Source organism: Passer montanus, unplaced genomic scaffold, assembly GCF_014805655.1.
Source record: "Passer montanus isolate IOZ18808 unplaced genomic scaffold, ASM1480565v1 scaffold101, whole genome shotgun sequence".
Taxonomy (NCBI): domain Eukaryota; kingdom Metazoa; phylum Chordata; class Aves; order Passeriformes; family Passeridae; genus Passer; species Passer montanus.
The window spans coordinates 1,344,315-1,357,637 of record NW_024356616.1 but is presented as its reverse complement, the minus strand read 5'-3'; the positions used below and the strand labels follow the sequence as shown (position 1 = coordinate 1,357,637).

At 57.6% G+C, this 13,323-nt stretch overlaps 1 protein-coding gene across 9 annotated transcripts in view; it reads left to right on the top strand.

The window, feature by feature from the left end:
• ANK1 (ankyrin 1) overlaps window positions 1-13,323 on the top strand; it is a 53,499-nt gene that overhangs the window by 30,945 nt on the left and 9,231 nt on the right. For 7 of the 9 annotated variants that reach the window (XM_039716136.1, XM_039716107.1, XM_039716153.1 and 4 more), the window contains exons 10-37: window positions 836-1,033; window positions 1,780-1,878; window positions 2,223-2,321; window positions 2,549-2,647; window positions 2,835-3,032; window positions 3,204-3,302; window positions 3,386-3,484; window positions 4,521-4,718; window positions 4,917-5,015; window positions 5,403-5,501; window positions 5,683-5,781; window positions 5,884-5,976; window positions 6,121-6,193; window positions 6,592-6,615; window positions 7,428-7,530; window positions 7,792-7,939; window positions 8,139-8,236; window positions 8,316-8,540; window positions 9,245-9,399; window positions 10,213-10,424; window positions 10,552-10,756; window positions 10,916-11,012; window positions 11,357-11,585; window positions 11,756-11,881; window positions 11,964-12,083; window positions 12,291-12,375; window positions 12,632-12,706; window positions 13,160-13,291. In XM_039716136.1, the coding sequence (XP_039572070.1) occupies window positions 836-1,033; window positions 1,780-1,878; window positions 2,223-2,321; window positions 2,549-2,647; window positions 2,835-3,032; window positions 3,204-3,302; window positions 3,386-3,484; window positions 4,521-4,718; window positions 4,917-5,015; window positions 5,403-5,501; window positions 5,683-5,781; window positions 5,884-5,976; window positions 6,121-6,193; window positions 6,592-6,615; window positions 7,428-7,530; window positions 7,792-7,939; window positions 8,139-8,236; window positions 8,316-8,540; window positions 9,245-9,399; window positions 10,213-10,424; window positions 10,552-10,756; window positions 10,916-11,012; window positions 11,357-11,585; window positions 11,756-11,881; window positions 11,964-12,083; window positions 12,291-12,375; window positions 12,632-12,706; window positions 13,160-13,291 (3,586 nt within the window). The remainder of the gene's footprint in view (window positions 1-835; window positions 1,034-1,779; window positions 1,879-2,222; window positions 2,322-2,548; window positions 2,648-2,834; window positions 3,033-3,203; window positions 3,303-3,385; window positions 3,485-4,520; window positions 4,719-4,916; window positions 5,016-5,402; window positions 5,502-5,682; window positions 5,782-5,883; window positions 5,977-6,120; window positions 6,194-6,591; window positions 6,616-7,427; window positions 7,531-7,791; window positions 7,940-8,138; window positions 8,237-8,315; window positions 8,541-9,244; window positions 9,400-10,212; window positions 10,425-10,551; window positions 10,757-10,915; window positions 11,013-11,356; window positions 11,586-11,755; window positions 11,882-11,963; window positions 12,084-12,290; window positions 12,376-12,631; window positions 12,707-13,159; window positions 13,292-13,323) is intronic. The other 2 variants (XM_039716117.1, XM_039716125.1) reach the window with 2 other exon arrangements.

The window sequence follows — 13,323 nt, the reverse complement described above, 5'->3', positions numbered from 1 at the left end:
AAGGCAGGGGCTGGGTGGGATGCCTGGACCCCTCCTGGCCCAGCCCTGAGGTTCTGCAGTAGGAATGTGACCCCTGTTGATGGAGTGGCAAAACTATCTTTTGTCCCCTTAAAAAGGAAATATGCCCAGAAGTTTCTCTCCTAGATTGGTGAAAAGCCACCTCACAGGACCTTGGGGACTGAGGTGAAGTCCCCAAGGATGGCTAATTGGACAGGAGCCAAAAAGTCCTGCCTGGGCAATTTACTAGAAAAGAAGTTAACAAAGAAACTAATTGCTTTTGAGAGGTGTTTTACCAGGAGCAAAGTCCTGGATCAGTTTTTCTATTTGTTATTTTGCCTTTTATTGACCACTTTTGTTTCCGACACTGCGACAGAAGCCATCCTGCTGATTTTCATGCCTCCAGAGGCAGCTGAGCTATCTTGGGCGTGTCACATACAAGGTGTTTTACCAGGAGCAAATACCTCTTGCCCCTGGATCGGTTTTTCTGTTTGTTATTTTGCCTTTTATTGACCACTTTTGTTTCCGACACTGCGACAGAAGCCATCCTGCTGATTTTCATGCCTCCAGAGGCAGCTGAGCTATCTTGGGCGTGTCACATACGAGGTGTTTTACCAGGAGCAAAGGCCTCTTGCACCTGGATTGGTTTTTCTGTTTTTATTTTGCCTTTTATTGAACCCTTTTGTTTCCGACACTGCGACAGAAGCCGCGACAGAAGCCATCTTGCTGATTTTTATTCCTCCAAAGGCAGCTGAGCTATCTTGGGCGTGTCACATACCCCCAAGAGCTAACGAGACCTGGCTCTAGGAGGCTAATTAACCCTTCTGCACTGTCACAGAACGGCCTGTCGCCCATCCACATGGCAGCCCAGGGGGACCACCTGGACTGCGTGCGCCTGCTGCTGCAGTACAGCGCGGACATCGACGACATCACCCTGGACCACCTGACGCCGCTGCACGTGGCCGCCCACTGCGGCCACCACCGCGTGGCCAAGCTGCTGCTGGAGAAGGGGGCCAAGCCCAACTCCCGAGCCCTGGTGAGCGTGGAAAAATGTTTTATGGTTGGCTTTTCGCAAGTATTAGAATGAATGTTGCATGTGTTGTGTTGGAAAGTTATGCTGTGTTAAGTTTCTTAAATGTAGTTTTAGGTTATAACGTAATGTTAAAATAGAAACTATGCTATGCAAGATATTTGTTTAAGAAAGGACTCACACCGGATAGGAGCCACAGGACACCTAAATCTTTCAGAGAAAGGGAATTTATTGCCTTATCAGCAGAAAACTAACTTCTTCCCACCTCGTTCAGACTGGAAGATGGCATAAGGATTCAGAGGAAGAGAACTTCTTCCCACCTCGCTCAGACTGGAAGACGGCATAAGGATTAAGAGAAAGAGGTTAACAGTGACCAGAAAGAATCCTGTGTTTGAATAGAATTTATGCATCATGTATGAGATGTATGAATATGCAACAGGCGATTGTTTTTAAGGGTTAATCCTCTGTTAACGGGGGTCCTTTTTCGGGCTTGTGTTGCCCAGAAAAAGGCACCCAGACGTCCGTACCTCTTTGTTTTTATTGTCTCATATTGTCCTAACCTCAAATGTTCAAATTTTATTATTCTAATTACATTACTATTTTTATAACCATTTTATTACTATTAAACTTTTAAAATTTCAAAACAAGCAATTGGCGTTTTTCACAGTGAGGAAAGGTGGGCGGTCTGGGCCAGGCCAGGGGCAGAGGGAGAGCTCCTGCGAATGACTGTCTGTCTGTCTGTCTGTCTGCAGAACGGCTTCACGCCCCTCCACATTGCCTGCAAGAAAAACCACATCCGCGTGATGGAGCTGCTGCTGAAGACAGGTGCCTCCATTGATGCTGTCACAGAGGTAGGTGGGCCAAGCCCACCCTCAGCTCTCCTGATTCTACACTGTGGGCATCGTGGCAGGATGTCATGTCCCTTGTTGCTTCTGCCACACCCCCGGGACGTTTCTTGGTGCTCTTTGCAGCTCAGAACTGATTTAGTCTGGCAGTGTCTTCCTGAAGGGCAAGGAGATGCAGGGGGACAGCAGCTCCCTGTGTTTCCTCTGCACTCACTCACCAGGCTCCTGGAGCAGAGTGGGGACTCTCCCTGTGCTGAGAGTCCTGGGGAGAAGGAGGAGGGGGCAGTAAGAGATATTGCCAAGGCCATAAGTCCTATCCTCCTATCTTTCTGGTCCCTTTCTCTTCACAGTCTGGCCTGACCCCCCTGCATGTGGCTGCCTTCATGGGACACCTGCCCATCGTCAAGACTCTGCTGCAGCGTGGAGCCTCTCCTAATGTGTCCAACGTGGTGAGTCCCACCCTGGCTGGGGCTTGGGGAGCTCAGCTGATTGGGGTTCAGCAGGATATCCAGGTCCTGCTCCTTGTGTTCACCTGAGCAGTCCTTGGTTCCTCTGCTTTGTGCTGGCACAATAAGGAGTTGCAGGCACTGCTCTCCTCTGTTCAGAGCAGAGGAATGACTGCAGGAAGGCGTTTTCCCTCCTTTGGCCTTACCACTTTATCCTGTCTTTGGTGCAGAAAGTAGAGACTCCTCTACACATGGCAGCCAGAGCTGGGCACACAGATGTGGCAAAGTACCTGCTGCAGAACAAAGCCAAAGCCAATGCCAAGGCCAAGGTAGGTCCAGAGGACCTGTGTGATATTCAGCTCTGGGAACAGCTGGGTTTCTTTGCTGTCACATGCCCAGGGCACTGCCTACCAGGGGCTGTGCAACAGTGGGAGCAGGGCTGGGATCCCTTTGGCATTGCAAGAAGGGGCTGGTCCATGCAGGTCTGCCCAGACAGCTTCTCTGCCACCCTCACAGGATGACCAGACTCCTCTGCACTGTGCTGCACGCATCGGCCACACCGGCATGGTCAAGCTCCTTTTGGAGAACAACGCCAACCCCAACCTGGCCACCACAGCAGGGCACACGCCCCTGCACATCACTGCCAGAGAGGGGCACATGGACACAGCCCTGGCCCTGCTGGAGAAGGGAGCCTCACAGACCTGCATGACCAAGGTAGGCTGCTGAGTTCACTGCTGCAGAAGGCACAGCCCAGCTGGGGCAAGGCTGGGCAGGCTGGTGGCACAGTGTCCCTGTGGCAGGAGGGGCAGCCTCCTCCTGTGTTGCAGCAGGTGCCAGCACTCTCTTCATCTCTGCCACCCTGTGATGGGCTGCCTTTCTCCTCAGAAAGGATTTACCCCTCTCCACGTTGCAGCCAAGTATGGAAAGGTGGATGTGGCAGAGCTGCTGTTGGCACATGATGCTCACCCCAATGCAGCAGGGAAGGTGAGAGTTGCTTCTGTGGGAGGAGTGGTCTCGTGTGGAGAGAGGCTCTGTCTCACCTGTCTGCTCTCTCTCCCCCTCTACAGAATGGCCTGACTCCACTGCATGTGGCTGTGCACCACAACAACCTGGAGATTGTCAGGCTGCTGCTTCCCAAGGGGAGCTCCCCACACAACTCGGCCTGGGTAAGTCTGGGGATTCCCTGGGGATGTGGTGTGTGTCCAGTGCCTGGGGCCAGCTCTGCCCCTCAACCCTGGCACTCAGGGAATGTGTGAGGCACTGATCACCCCCAGCCTCTCTCCACGCCTGCTGTCCTCATAGGAGCAGGCAGGGTGCCAGGCAGTGCTCTGCTCCAGCAGACAGGCTGTGGCAGGCATGGTCCTGCTAGCAGCATGCTGCCTGCTGCGTGGGGAACGTGTTTCCATGGCAAGTCCTGCAGAGCAGCGCTGCGGTCTGGCAGTTTGGGAAAGCACAGGCAAATGTTTGCATGCAGCTATGAAGCAGTGAGTCAGAAAACCCACAAGCTTGTGAGACTCACCCCGCTCCGCCCGAGCATGGGGGAGCATCTCCCCACAGAGCACGCCAGCAGGCGCCTCGCTCCCCGCGCTGTTTGCAAAAGCTGCATCCTCCAAACAGCCAAGTGGCTGGTGGTGCCAGCCCTCCCCATCTGGCACTTCCCTCTCCCCTGTGCAGACGTGCTGGGCAGGCACCGGGAGCAGCGGGCACCGGTGCCAGCCCCCGGCGGGTCTGCGTCACCGACAGCCTGCGCGTCAGCCCGGGCAGCGGGTGCCTGCCAGCTGCTCTGCTCCTTCCTGCAGCGTGGCAGCAGAGGCAGGACTCAAGGCCCTGCAGTCTCTGCCTGAATGCTAATGCTGCGTGCTGGGAGTTCAGCTCCACGCCTCAGCCAGGCACGCTCCAGCTGCGTTTTGCAGCTCGCAGAGGCTGCTGTGCTGCTGCAGAAATTCGTGTGTAGAAAAATGCAGGACAGCCCATGAAGCTGAAGCAGGTGGTCTTTGAAACCCCCCTGCTGGCTTGGCTTGAGGAGTGAGTGGGATTTGGCACCAGTGTCAGGCTGGTTGCTGTCAGAGAGATGGTGAGGGGAGGATATTCCTGAGCTCTGGAGCTCTGATATTCCTGGCCTGCAGAGGTAGGGTGGCACCTCCTGTCCTTTCTGCTGTGCTCGGCAGGGCTGAGCACTGCAATGAGCCTCTCTCCCTGCAGAATGGGTACACCCCCCTGCACATCGCTGCCAAGCAGAACCAGATGGAAGTGGCCAGCAGCCTGCTGCAGTACGGGGCCTCTGCAAACGCCGAGTCCATGCAGGGAGTCACCCCCCTGCACCTGGCTTCCCAGGAGGGCCATGCAGACATGGTGGCACTGCTTTTCTCCAAACAAGCCAACGGCAACCTAGGCAACAAGGTGAGTTGTGCCAGTGCATCCTGCCGGGCTGGAGGCAAACAAGGCAGCAGAGGACAGCAGTCTGGTGGTGGCCCAGGCCCCTGAGCCTCCCTGCCTTTGGGCAGCAGTCACTTTGCCAGGCTGGAGACCCAAGAGAGTCTCTGCTGCTGGAGCTGCAGTGATGCAGTGCCACCGTGCTGAGACCTCCTCTCTTTGCAGAGTGGCCTGACTCCTCTCCATCTTGTGGCCCAAGAGGGGCATGTGCAGGTTGCTGATGTTCTAGTGAAACATGGAGTGACAGTGGATGCAACGACCAGGGTAAAGTAGTGCATTGAGCATGGCTTTGGTGAAACACATGGGGGAACTAATGATAGTCTGCTCAGGGAAGAGCTTTTCTTTTCCTTTGTGCAAGAGACTCCCTTCTAGCGGGCATCCTTACCATTTTGCCTTTGTCCTGGGGACTTTTCCTCCTCTTCCCCCCACCTTTCTGGAGGGGTGATTCCTGCCTGCTCACATAGCTCACCTCTGAATCCACAAGTACAACATGGTCTGAAGCCCTGTCCTTTGGTCTTGGGCTTTTGGGAAACCCCCAAATGTGTGCCTGATCCTTCATGCATGGGGGCTTGCCTGTGGGATGAGCATATCCAAGCCAGCAGGGCAGTAAGCAGTGGTGAGGGCACACTGAGCCCTGATCTTGTCCTTCAGATGGGCTACACCCCGCTGCACGTGGCCAGCCACTATGGGAACATCAAGCTGGTGAAGTTTCTGCTGCAGCACCAAGCAGATGTCAACGCCAAGACCAAGGTACAGAGGTGTCCTGTGCTCCAAGAACCCTCCTGCCACAGGCAACAGCGTGCAGGTTGATTGGGAGGTGGAGCTGCCCTCCTGCTCCAGGCATGAAGCACCCTGTGTGAGGCCTGGGGGCATTTCTGGGGGTGGAATGGCAGCATCCTCTGACGGCAGCACCCTCTGTCCTCCCCTGCAGCTGGGCTACACCCCCCTGCACCAAGCAGCACAGCAGGGCCACACGGACGTGGTGACGCTGCTGCTGAAGCACGGCGCGTCTCCCAACGAGATCAGCACGGTGAGCACCGTGCTTCCCCTCACCTCCCCACGCCGTGGCCAGCCCAGGCAGCTGCCCCAGCTGCCCTGTGGCTGCTGCTGAGCCTCTTTCCTCTGCGCACAGAACGGCACCACTCCCCTGGCCATCGCCAAGAGGCTTGGCTACATTTCTGTCACAGACGTGCTCAAGATTGTCACAGAGGAAATCGACGTCCCGGTGAGCCCCTGGGATGCAGGATGGGAGCAGGATGCTGTGCAGGAGGGCTGGGACTGGGAGCAGCCTGGGAAGGGTCTGCAGCTGCAGATGGCTGTGCAGAAAAACGCTGCCTTCCTCTGACTCTGCTCTGCTCTGCTCCCACAGGCAGTTGGTGACAAGCACCGCATGAGCTTCCCAGAGACTGTAGATGAGATTCTGGACGTATCAGAGGATGAAGGTGAGGGGTGGGAGCTGGGTCACGGCATCCCAGAGATCTGCTGGCTGGGTCAGTATGGCAGGCGGCAGTCAAGGGGATGGCACTGGTGCTCCTGCTGGAACAGGGACACCCCCAGGCCAGGGAGCTCTGTGGGCCCTGCAGAGAGGACAAGGGAAGCCCACTGACTCCTGAGGTGGCACCTCCTGCCTTGGGTGCTTCCCTGCACTATGCAGGAGGGATGTGTCTGGACATCTCCGTGATCCCATGGCCCAGGGACTGTGCAGAGAGCCCTTGGGCATGCACAGCCCCCACTGTGCCTTGCCCAGGCAAGGAGGGTACCAGCTCCCAGCCCAGCTGTAGCTGGTTTGCTCCTGCCCCCTCCCACCAATACCTCACTTTTGCCTCTTCTTACTTTGCAGGCACTGCTCATGTCACAGTAATGGGTATGAAATGTGTCCCCCTGCCCCAGCTCAATGGCCCATTTCACCCCATGGCCACTAACCATCCGCACGCCGTGTCCATCTGCTGAGCCTTGCTGCTGGTCTGGTGCTCTGCAGCGCCAGCCCTGCCACCCTGCCCTGCCAATCCATGTCCGTGCTGCTTGCTGTGGTGTGACTGCATGAATGGGCATCCTCCCACTCAGGAGGACCCTGACCCCCTTGTCAGACCCAGGCCCCGTCCATGGCAGGTGGAGGAACCTGTGACAATCCCTGGTGTCCCTCCACAACTGCCCCAAGCCATCCTGGCCAGAGCAGGGATTAACCTGAGAGCTCAAGGGCTGCTGTGGTCCCCTCCCCAAATCTGGGGCACTCTGTCTGCTGCAGGAAGTGTTGGGCACCCTCCACAGGGCACTGGCCAGAGCTAAACTCTGCTGAGCTAGCTAGCAGGTATTAATGGGGCCAGTGGTCAGCCTCCTGCACCCCCAGTTGTGCCCATGTCCCTGTCCCAGGCATCAAAGTGTAAGGTGTCCCCTGCAGTCTCTGCACTGTGAGAAAGAGTTAGTGAGCAGCCAGAATTCCCAGTTTGTCCCACAGCTCCTGTCCCACTGGCCTGCCCTGCCAGCAGACCCATTGTGGCAGAGGGCAAAGCCCTCCCTGTGTCTGGCTGAGACCCAGGGGGCAAATGTGTGTGTGTCCAGCAGTGGGAGCAGGGATGGGCCCTGGATCCAGCCCTGAGGAGGGGTGGGAGCAAGGGCTGTGTATCTGTGTTCCCTTGTCCATCTGCCCCTGCTTGCTGAGCCAGCTCTTGGTTTCAGAGGAAGAGCTGATTGCACCAAAGCCCAAGACACCTGATCTCAGAGAGCAGGAAGGCAAAAGAGAGATGCTGGAGTTCATGACCACAACGACACTGGAGCAAACGTAAGAAACACTGTGTGGTGGGGAGGGAGCAGGTGCAGGGCACAGGACCAGCCTTGTGCTGGGCAAGGGGCATAAAAGGCTCAGATCACTGAGCCCTCAGTGGCTGGCACAGCAGGCAAAGCTGATCAGTGCTGCTCCTGCACCAGGACATGGGGCTGCTGCTGAGTTTGCCTGTGTCCAGCAGCCCCAGGACTCTGTGGGGATGGGCAGGGGCTGAGGGACCCTACCACTTCTGTGCCTGTCACTGCCCTCTCCTGGCAGGGTGGAGTCTCCAGCTGTCCTGCAGGTCCCCTGCGTCCCACCTGAAACTGTGGTGACCAGAGCTGAGGAGACTGAGCAGGTAGGACCTGTGGAGACAGAAGCTGAGCAAGTCAGCCTGCTGCATGCACCCTCGGTGTCCCCACAGGAGGTGAGCATGAGACACAGCCTGCCATGGCCTCCCCTGCTGGGGCAGCTCCCCCATCACCACAGAGCTCAAGTGTGTGCTGGGTAATGGGCACTGACACGGTGGTGCAGGACTGTCCAGTGAGGATTGTGCAAGGGTGGGCAGGCTCAGCGCCCCCAGACAGGACCCTCTGCCCACAAGGTCTCTTCCCTGCCTTACACAGCCCTCCAAAGAGTTCGACGAGGACTCTCTGATCCCCAGCAGCCCTGCCACTGAGACCTCAGACAACATCAGCCCGGTGGCCAGCCCCGTGCACACAGGGTGAGTGCCCACCCGTGCAGCACAGGCGTGCTCTGCTCCCCAGCTGCCTGCAGGGTGCCCACACGCCTGTCCAATGCAGGTTCCTGGTGAGCTTCATGGTGGATGCTCGCGGTGGCTCCATGCGGGGCAGCCGGCACCACGGGCTGCGCGTGGTCATCCCGCCCCGCGCCTGCGCCGCGCCCACCCGCATTACCTGCCGCCTGGTGAAGCCCCAGAAGCTGCCTGCACCCCCACCACTGGCCGAGGAGGAGGGCCTGGGCAGCCGGATCATTGCTCTGGGGCCTGCTGGTGCCCAGTTCCTCAGGTGAGCACGGCTGGGGAAAGAGCAGGTTGGGCTGCCCACATCAGGGTCATCGCTCAGGACCGGGAGCAGATCTGGGCTCGTCTGGAGGCTTCACCATACAGGGCAAGACTTCTGCCTGCGCCTGCTTCTTGAGGCTGCCAGATCCCACCTCTTGTGGGGTGCAGCGTGTTTCTGGCATGGGTCACTCAGGAGTAACAGAACAGTGTCAGAAAAGCCCTGAGCAGCCCTGTCCCACCAGGTGCAGAGCCCTCTTTGCAGAGAGAGGGAGGTCAGCAGTCCTTCTTCCCCAGGGCCCAGGGCTGTTGGGAACTCCCCATGTGTGGAGACGTGAGGCTTGACTCCATTTTCAGAAGGCTGGTTTATTATCTTATGATATAAATACTACATTAAAACTGTACTAAAAAAAACAGAGAGAAAAGAAAGAACAAGAATAGAATGCATAACAAAATCTTGTGACCCTCAGAGTCCGATGCAGCTGCGTCTGTGGTTGGCTCTTAATTAGAAACAACCAACATGCACCAATCACAGATGCACCTGTTGCATTCCACAGCAGCACACAGTTCTTGTTTGCATTTCTTTCTTGATGCTCCTCAGGAGGGAAAAATCCTAGCAGAGGATTTTTCATAAAGTATCATAGGTACACAAGGCCCGTGTGTCCTTGTGGCAGCCTGTGGGTGCCAGTGGCCTTCCTCTGCTCCCTGCAGCCCTGTGATTGTGGAGATCCCCCACTTTGCCTCGTACGGGCGTGGGGACCGTGAGCTGGTGGTGCTGCGCAGCGAGAACGGCTCCGTGTGGAAGGAGCACCGCAACCGCTACGAGGAGAGCTACATGGACCAGCTGCTCAACGGCATGGACGAGGGTGAGCCCCACAAGGGCAGGGGCTGCACGCCTGGCAGCTCCCTGCAGGCAGGGCTGCGGCATTGGAGTGTACAATATTACTGATGGGACTGCCTTGGTCTGTCTGGCCTGGGCTGGTGACCAAATAGCAGCACCTGTGGAGTTTTCTCCCCAGAGATGCTATTCAGTGCCTGTGGTCACAGCTGGCCACGTGGAGACAAATCCAGGCATTCCCCGAGCTCCAGAGCTTGCAGGCTGGAGCTTGTTGTTGAGGGGGTCACTCCTCAGGCCCTCCTGAGCTGGAGAAACCCTTAAGGCGAGGTGAAGAAAGGAGCAGGTCCTGATGGAGAGTTTTTATTTTGGTGGCACGACCTCTGAATCTTGCAACAACTCCAATGAACTCTCCATCCAAACTCTCCACCCAAATTCTCCACCAGAACCCCGACCTCGTGTTCTGCTTGCCCTCTAACCTGGGGGCTGGGGCAGGGGAGGGAACACAGGGACCACCAACCAGGCACAGGGGGAGGGGGTCTCAGGTGCGAGGGACACCTGGGTGGGCCAATGGCCCCCCAGGGGGTGGAGAGCATCCTTTGAACCTGCCAATCACTCAATGCTCTCCTTGGAATTTCTGGGTTGACAGACAGTGCCCAGCAGGGGTCAAGGGTGGGGAAAAGGAGAGGTGATTGACACCCCCCCGGGGAAGGAAATTTCAGGGAGAAACCAGGGGAAACTGAGGCAAGTCATGACGTCACACCACAACAGTGGGGCTGAGTGGTGTGGTCAGTGACAGGCAAAGCTTGGTGTGTGAGCACTGATGGCCGTGCTGCCCCTGCAGAGCTGGAGAGCCAGGAGGAGTTGGATAAGAAGAGGGTGTGCCGCATCATCACCACCGACTTCCCCCTCTACTTCGTGGTCATGTCCCGGATCTGCCAGGACTGCGACATGATCGGCCCTGAGGGAGGGTGTTTGAAAAGCACACTGGTGCCCATGGTGCAGGCCACCTTCCCAGACACTGCTGTCACCAAAAGAGTCAGGCTGGCCCTGCAGGTGAGCCTCGGAGAGCCTGGCCTGGGGCTCAGACACGCTTCTGCAATCAGGGGTGGGCAGCAAGCCCAGGCTGTGCTCCACCTTGGGGGAAAACCATCCCTGATGCCCATCCTTGTGCTGCCCACAGGCACAGCCTGTGCCTGATGAGCTGGTGACCAAGCTGCTGGGGAACCAGGCGACCTTCAGCCCCATTGTCACCGTGGAGCCACGGCGGAGGAAGTTCCACCGCCCCATCGGGCTGCGCATCCCGCTGCCGCCCTCCTGGAAGGACAACCCCCGGGACAGCGGTGAGGGGGACACCACCAGCCTGCGTCTGCTCTGCAGTGTCATCGGTGAGGCTGCCGGCGTGCTCTCCTGGGGACGGGCTGGGCTGCCTCGGGGGGATGCAGCTCCAGGGAGCTCAGTAAAGAGCACAGCTGTGGAGAAAGTAAATGCCTCGGGGATGCAGATCCCAGGAAAGACAGTATGCTCACCCTTGCTTTCTGCTGCAGGAGGGACAGCCCAAGCCCAGTGGGAAGACATAACAGGCACCACCAAGCTAGTCTATGAAAATGAGTGTGCTAACTTTACCACCAATGTGTCTGCCAGGTGAGTCCTGGGCAAAAGTGTGCCCATCTGAGGATACCTGGTGCTCCTTGGACCTTGCTGTAGCCTTTTCCAGGAGAAGCCCCTTACCCCTGGTGCTGTGCTGCCCTGTTCCTACATGCAGGGTGGTTTCCTCCTGAGACCCCCAAGCTGCCTGAGCAAACTTCAGGAAACAGTCATGACAGCTGGGTGTGCAGAAGGGGACAATGATTTGTACTTGCCTGGTTCCTTATCCAGTTCTGTGTCCAGAACTCTTGGAGCTTCCTTTGCAGTCCAGTTGAATGGGGTGGGGGCAGCTGCCTGGTGCCACCTCCCAGCAGCAGCACCCCAACCCAGCTCTCCTGCAGGTTCTGGCTGGCAGACTGCCCACGCACAGCTGAGGCCGTGCACTTTGCCACCATGCTGTACAAGGAGCTGACAGCCGTGCCCTACATGGCCAAATTCGTGGTGTTTGCCAAGATGAACGATGCGCGGGAAGGCCGGCTGCGCTGCTACTGCATGACTGATGACAAGGTTGACAAGACTTTAGAGCAGCACGAGAACTTCACCGAGGTGGCCCGCAGCAGGGACATTGAGGTTTGTCCCCAGCAGCATGTGTGGAGGGCAGGGAGGGGGACAACAAAGTGAGGGGAGGCTGATACCAGTGGAAGAGCCTGGCTCTGGGACAGTCAGGGCTACCTGCCCTGTCCAGCAGCGGGAGGAGCAGCTCTGCACAGGGTCTGAGCACATTTTCTGCTCCTGGCCAGGTGGTGGAGGGAATGCCTTTGCACGTGGAACTCTCAGGGAACCTGGTGCCTGTCAAGAAGGCTGCTCAGCCCCGCACCTTCCTCTTCCAGTCCTTCCGCGAGAATCGTCTTGTCATTCCCATCAAGGTAACGTCAGGGTACAAGACTCAGCAAGCAGTTAGGGGCCCTTGGCTGGTGCCAAGCCACCTGACTGGGCTCTGGCACCCAGGTGCGGGACAGCAGCAGGGAAGCCAGTGGCTCCCTGTCCTTCCTGCGCAAGGCCATGAAATACGAGGACCTCCAGCACGTGCTCTGCCACCTGAACATCAGCATCCCACCCTGCACCAAGGTCAGTGGAGGGGCTTTGGCACCCTGGCAGGGGGCAGTGAGGGCCCATCCCCTCCCCAAGTGCAGGGGACAGCCCTTGCTGTCAGCTCTCTTCACCCGCTCCACGTGGCCATGTCATGCCACTCAGGAGGTGAAGGAGAAGCAGCCAGGGCAGAGCTGCTGCTCTCTTTTCAAGCTGTTGACCCCTTGGTTTGTCACCATTTCACAGGGAAGTGGCAGTGATGAGCGAAGGAGGACACTGACACCTCTGTCTCTGCGGGAACGATACAGCATCCTGAGTGAGACCAGTTTTGGTATGCAGCCTGCTGGGAGCATTCCAGCCCACTCACTGCCTGCACTTGGGGTGCCCAAGCCAGTGGAAAGTGGGGATGATCCTGTCCTAGTTGCACTCACAGCAACTTCCCTTTCCCTGAAGGTCCCCTCGGTCCTGCCTGCAGGGCAGTGCTGTGCCTAGGGGTCTGTGTGACCCCCATGGCCAGCCCCCCTTCCCCTCACTGCTCTGGTGCAGCGCCCTGTGCAGCTGAGCTCTGACTCCCTCTTCTCCTCCAGGCTCTCTGAGCAGCACAGACAAGGCAGACCAGAAGATGGTCGACATAGCAGAGCAGCTGGGCCTCAGCTGGGCTGGTGAGTCCACACCTGGTGGTTCTGAGGGTGCACAACACCCCTGGGAAAGCTGGCACTTATGGAGGGTGAAGTGTGCTGCCAGGTGTAGTGCCTGCTTTGCAGTGCACGCCTGCTGTGAGCATTCCAGGGCACTGAAATGAACCCTCCTGTGGCTGTGCACATATTCACGTGCATGGGCACCAGGCTAGGGCTTTGTTATGAGCTGCACATGTTGCTGCTCTTCGTGGCAGCCACACATCCAACAGCAGAGCCCACATTTCTTAGCATGAGACCCCACTGTGCTAGTCACAGCCAGCCTGAGCAGGGGGCTGCAACCTCTGCCCCATCTGAGCTCCTGCATGTTCTGCTGTGTTCAGCTGTGTGTAACAGAGGGTCTCTGCTGAGCCCTTCACAGCATCCCTAGCCCTGTGGTGGGCACCTGAAGGTGTGATACTGACGTGGTGTTCTCCCCAGAGCTGGCACGCGAGCTGCAGTTTGGGGTGGATGACATCAACAGGATACGTGTGGAGAACCCCAACTCCCTTCTGGAGCAGAGCATAGCCTTACTCAACCTCTGGGCCAGCCGTGAGGGCAAGGATGTCAAGAGTGAGTAGCTGTGGTGCCCTTTTGCAGGCACA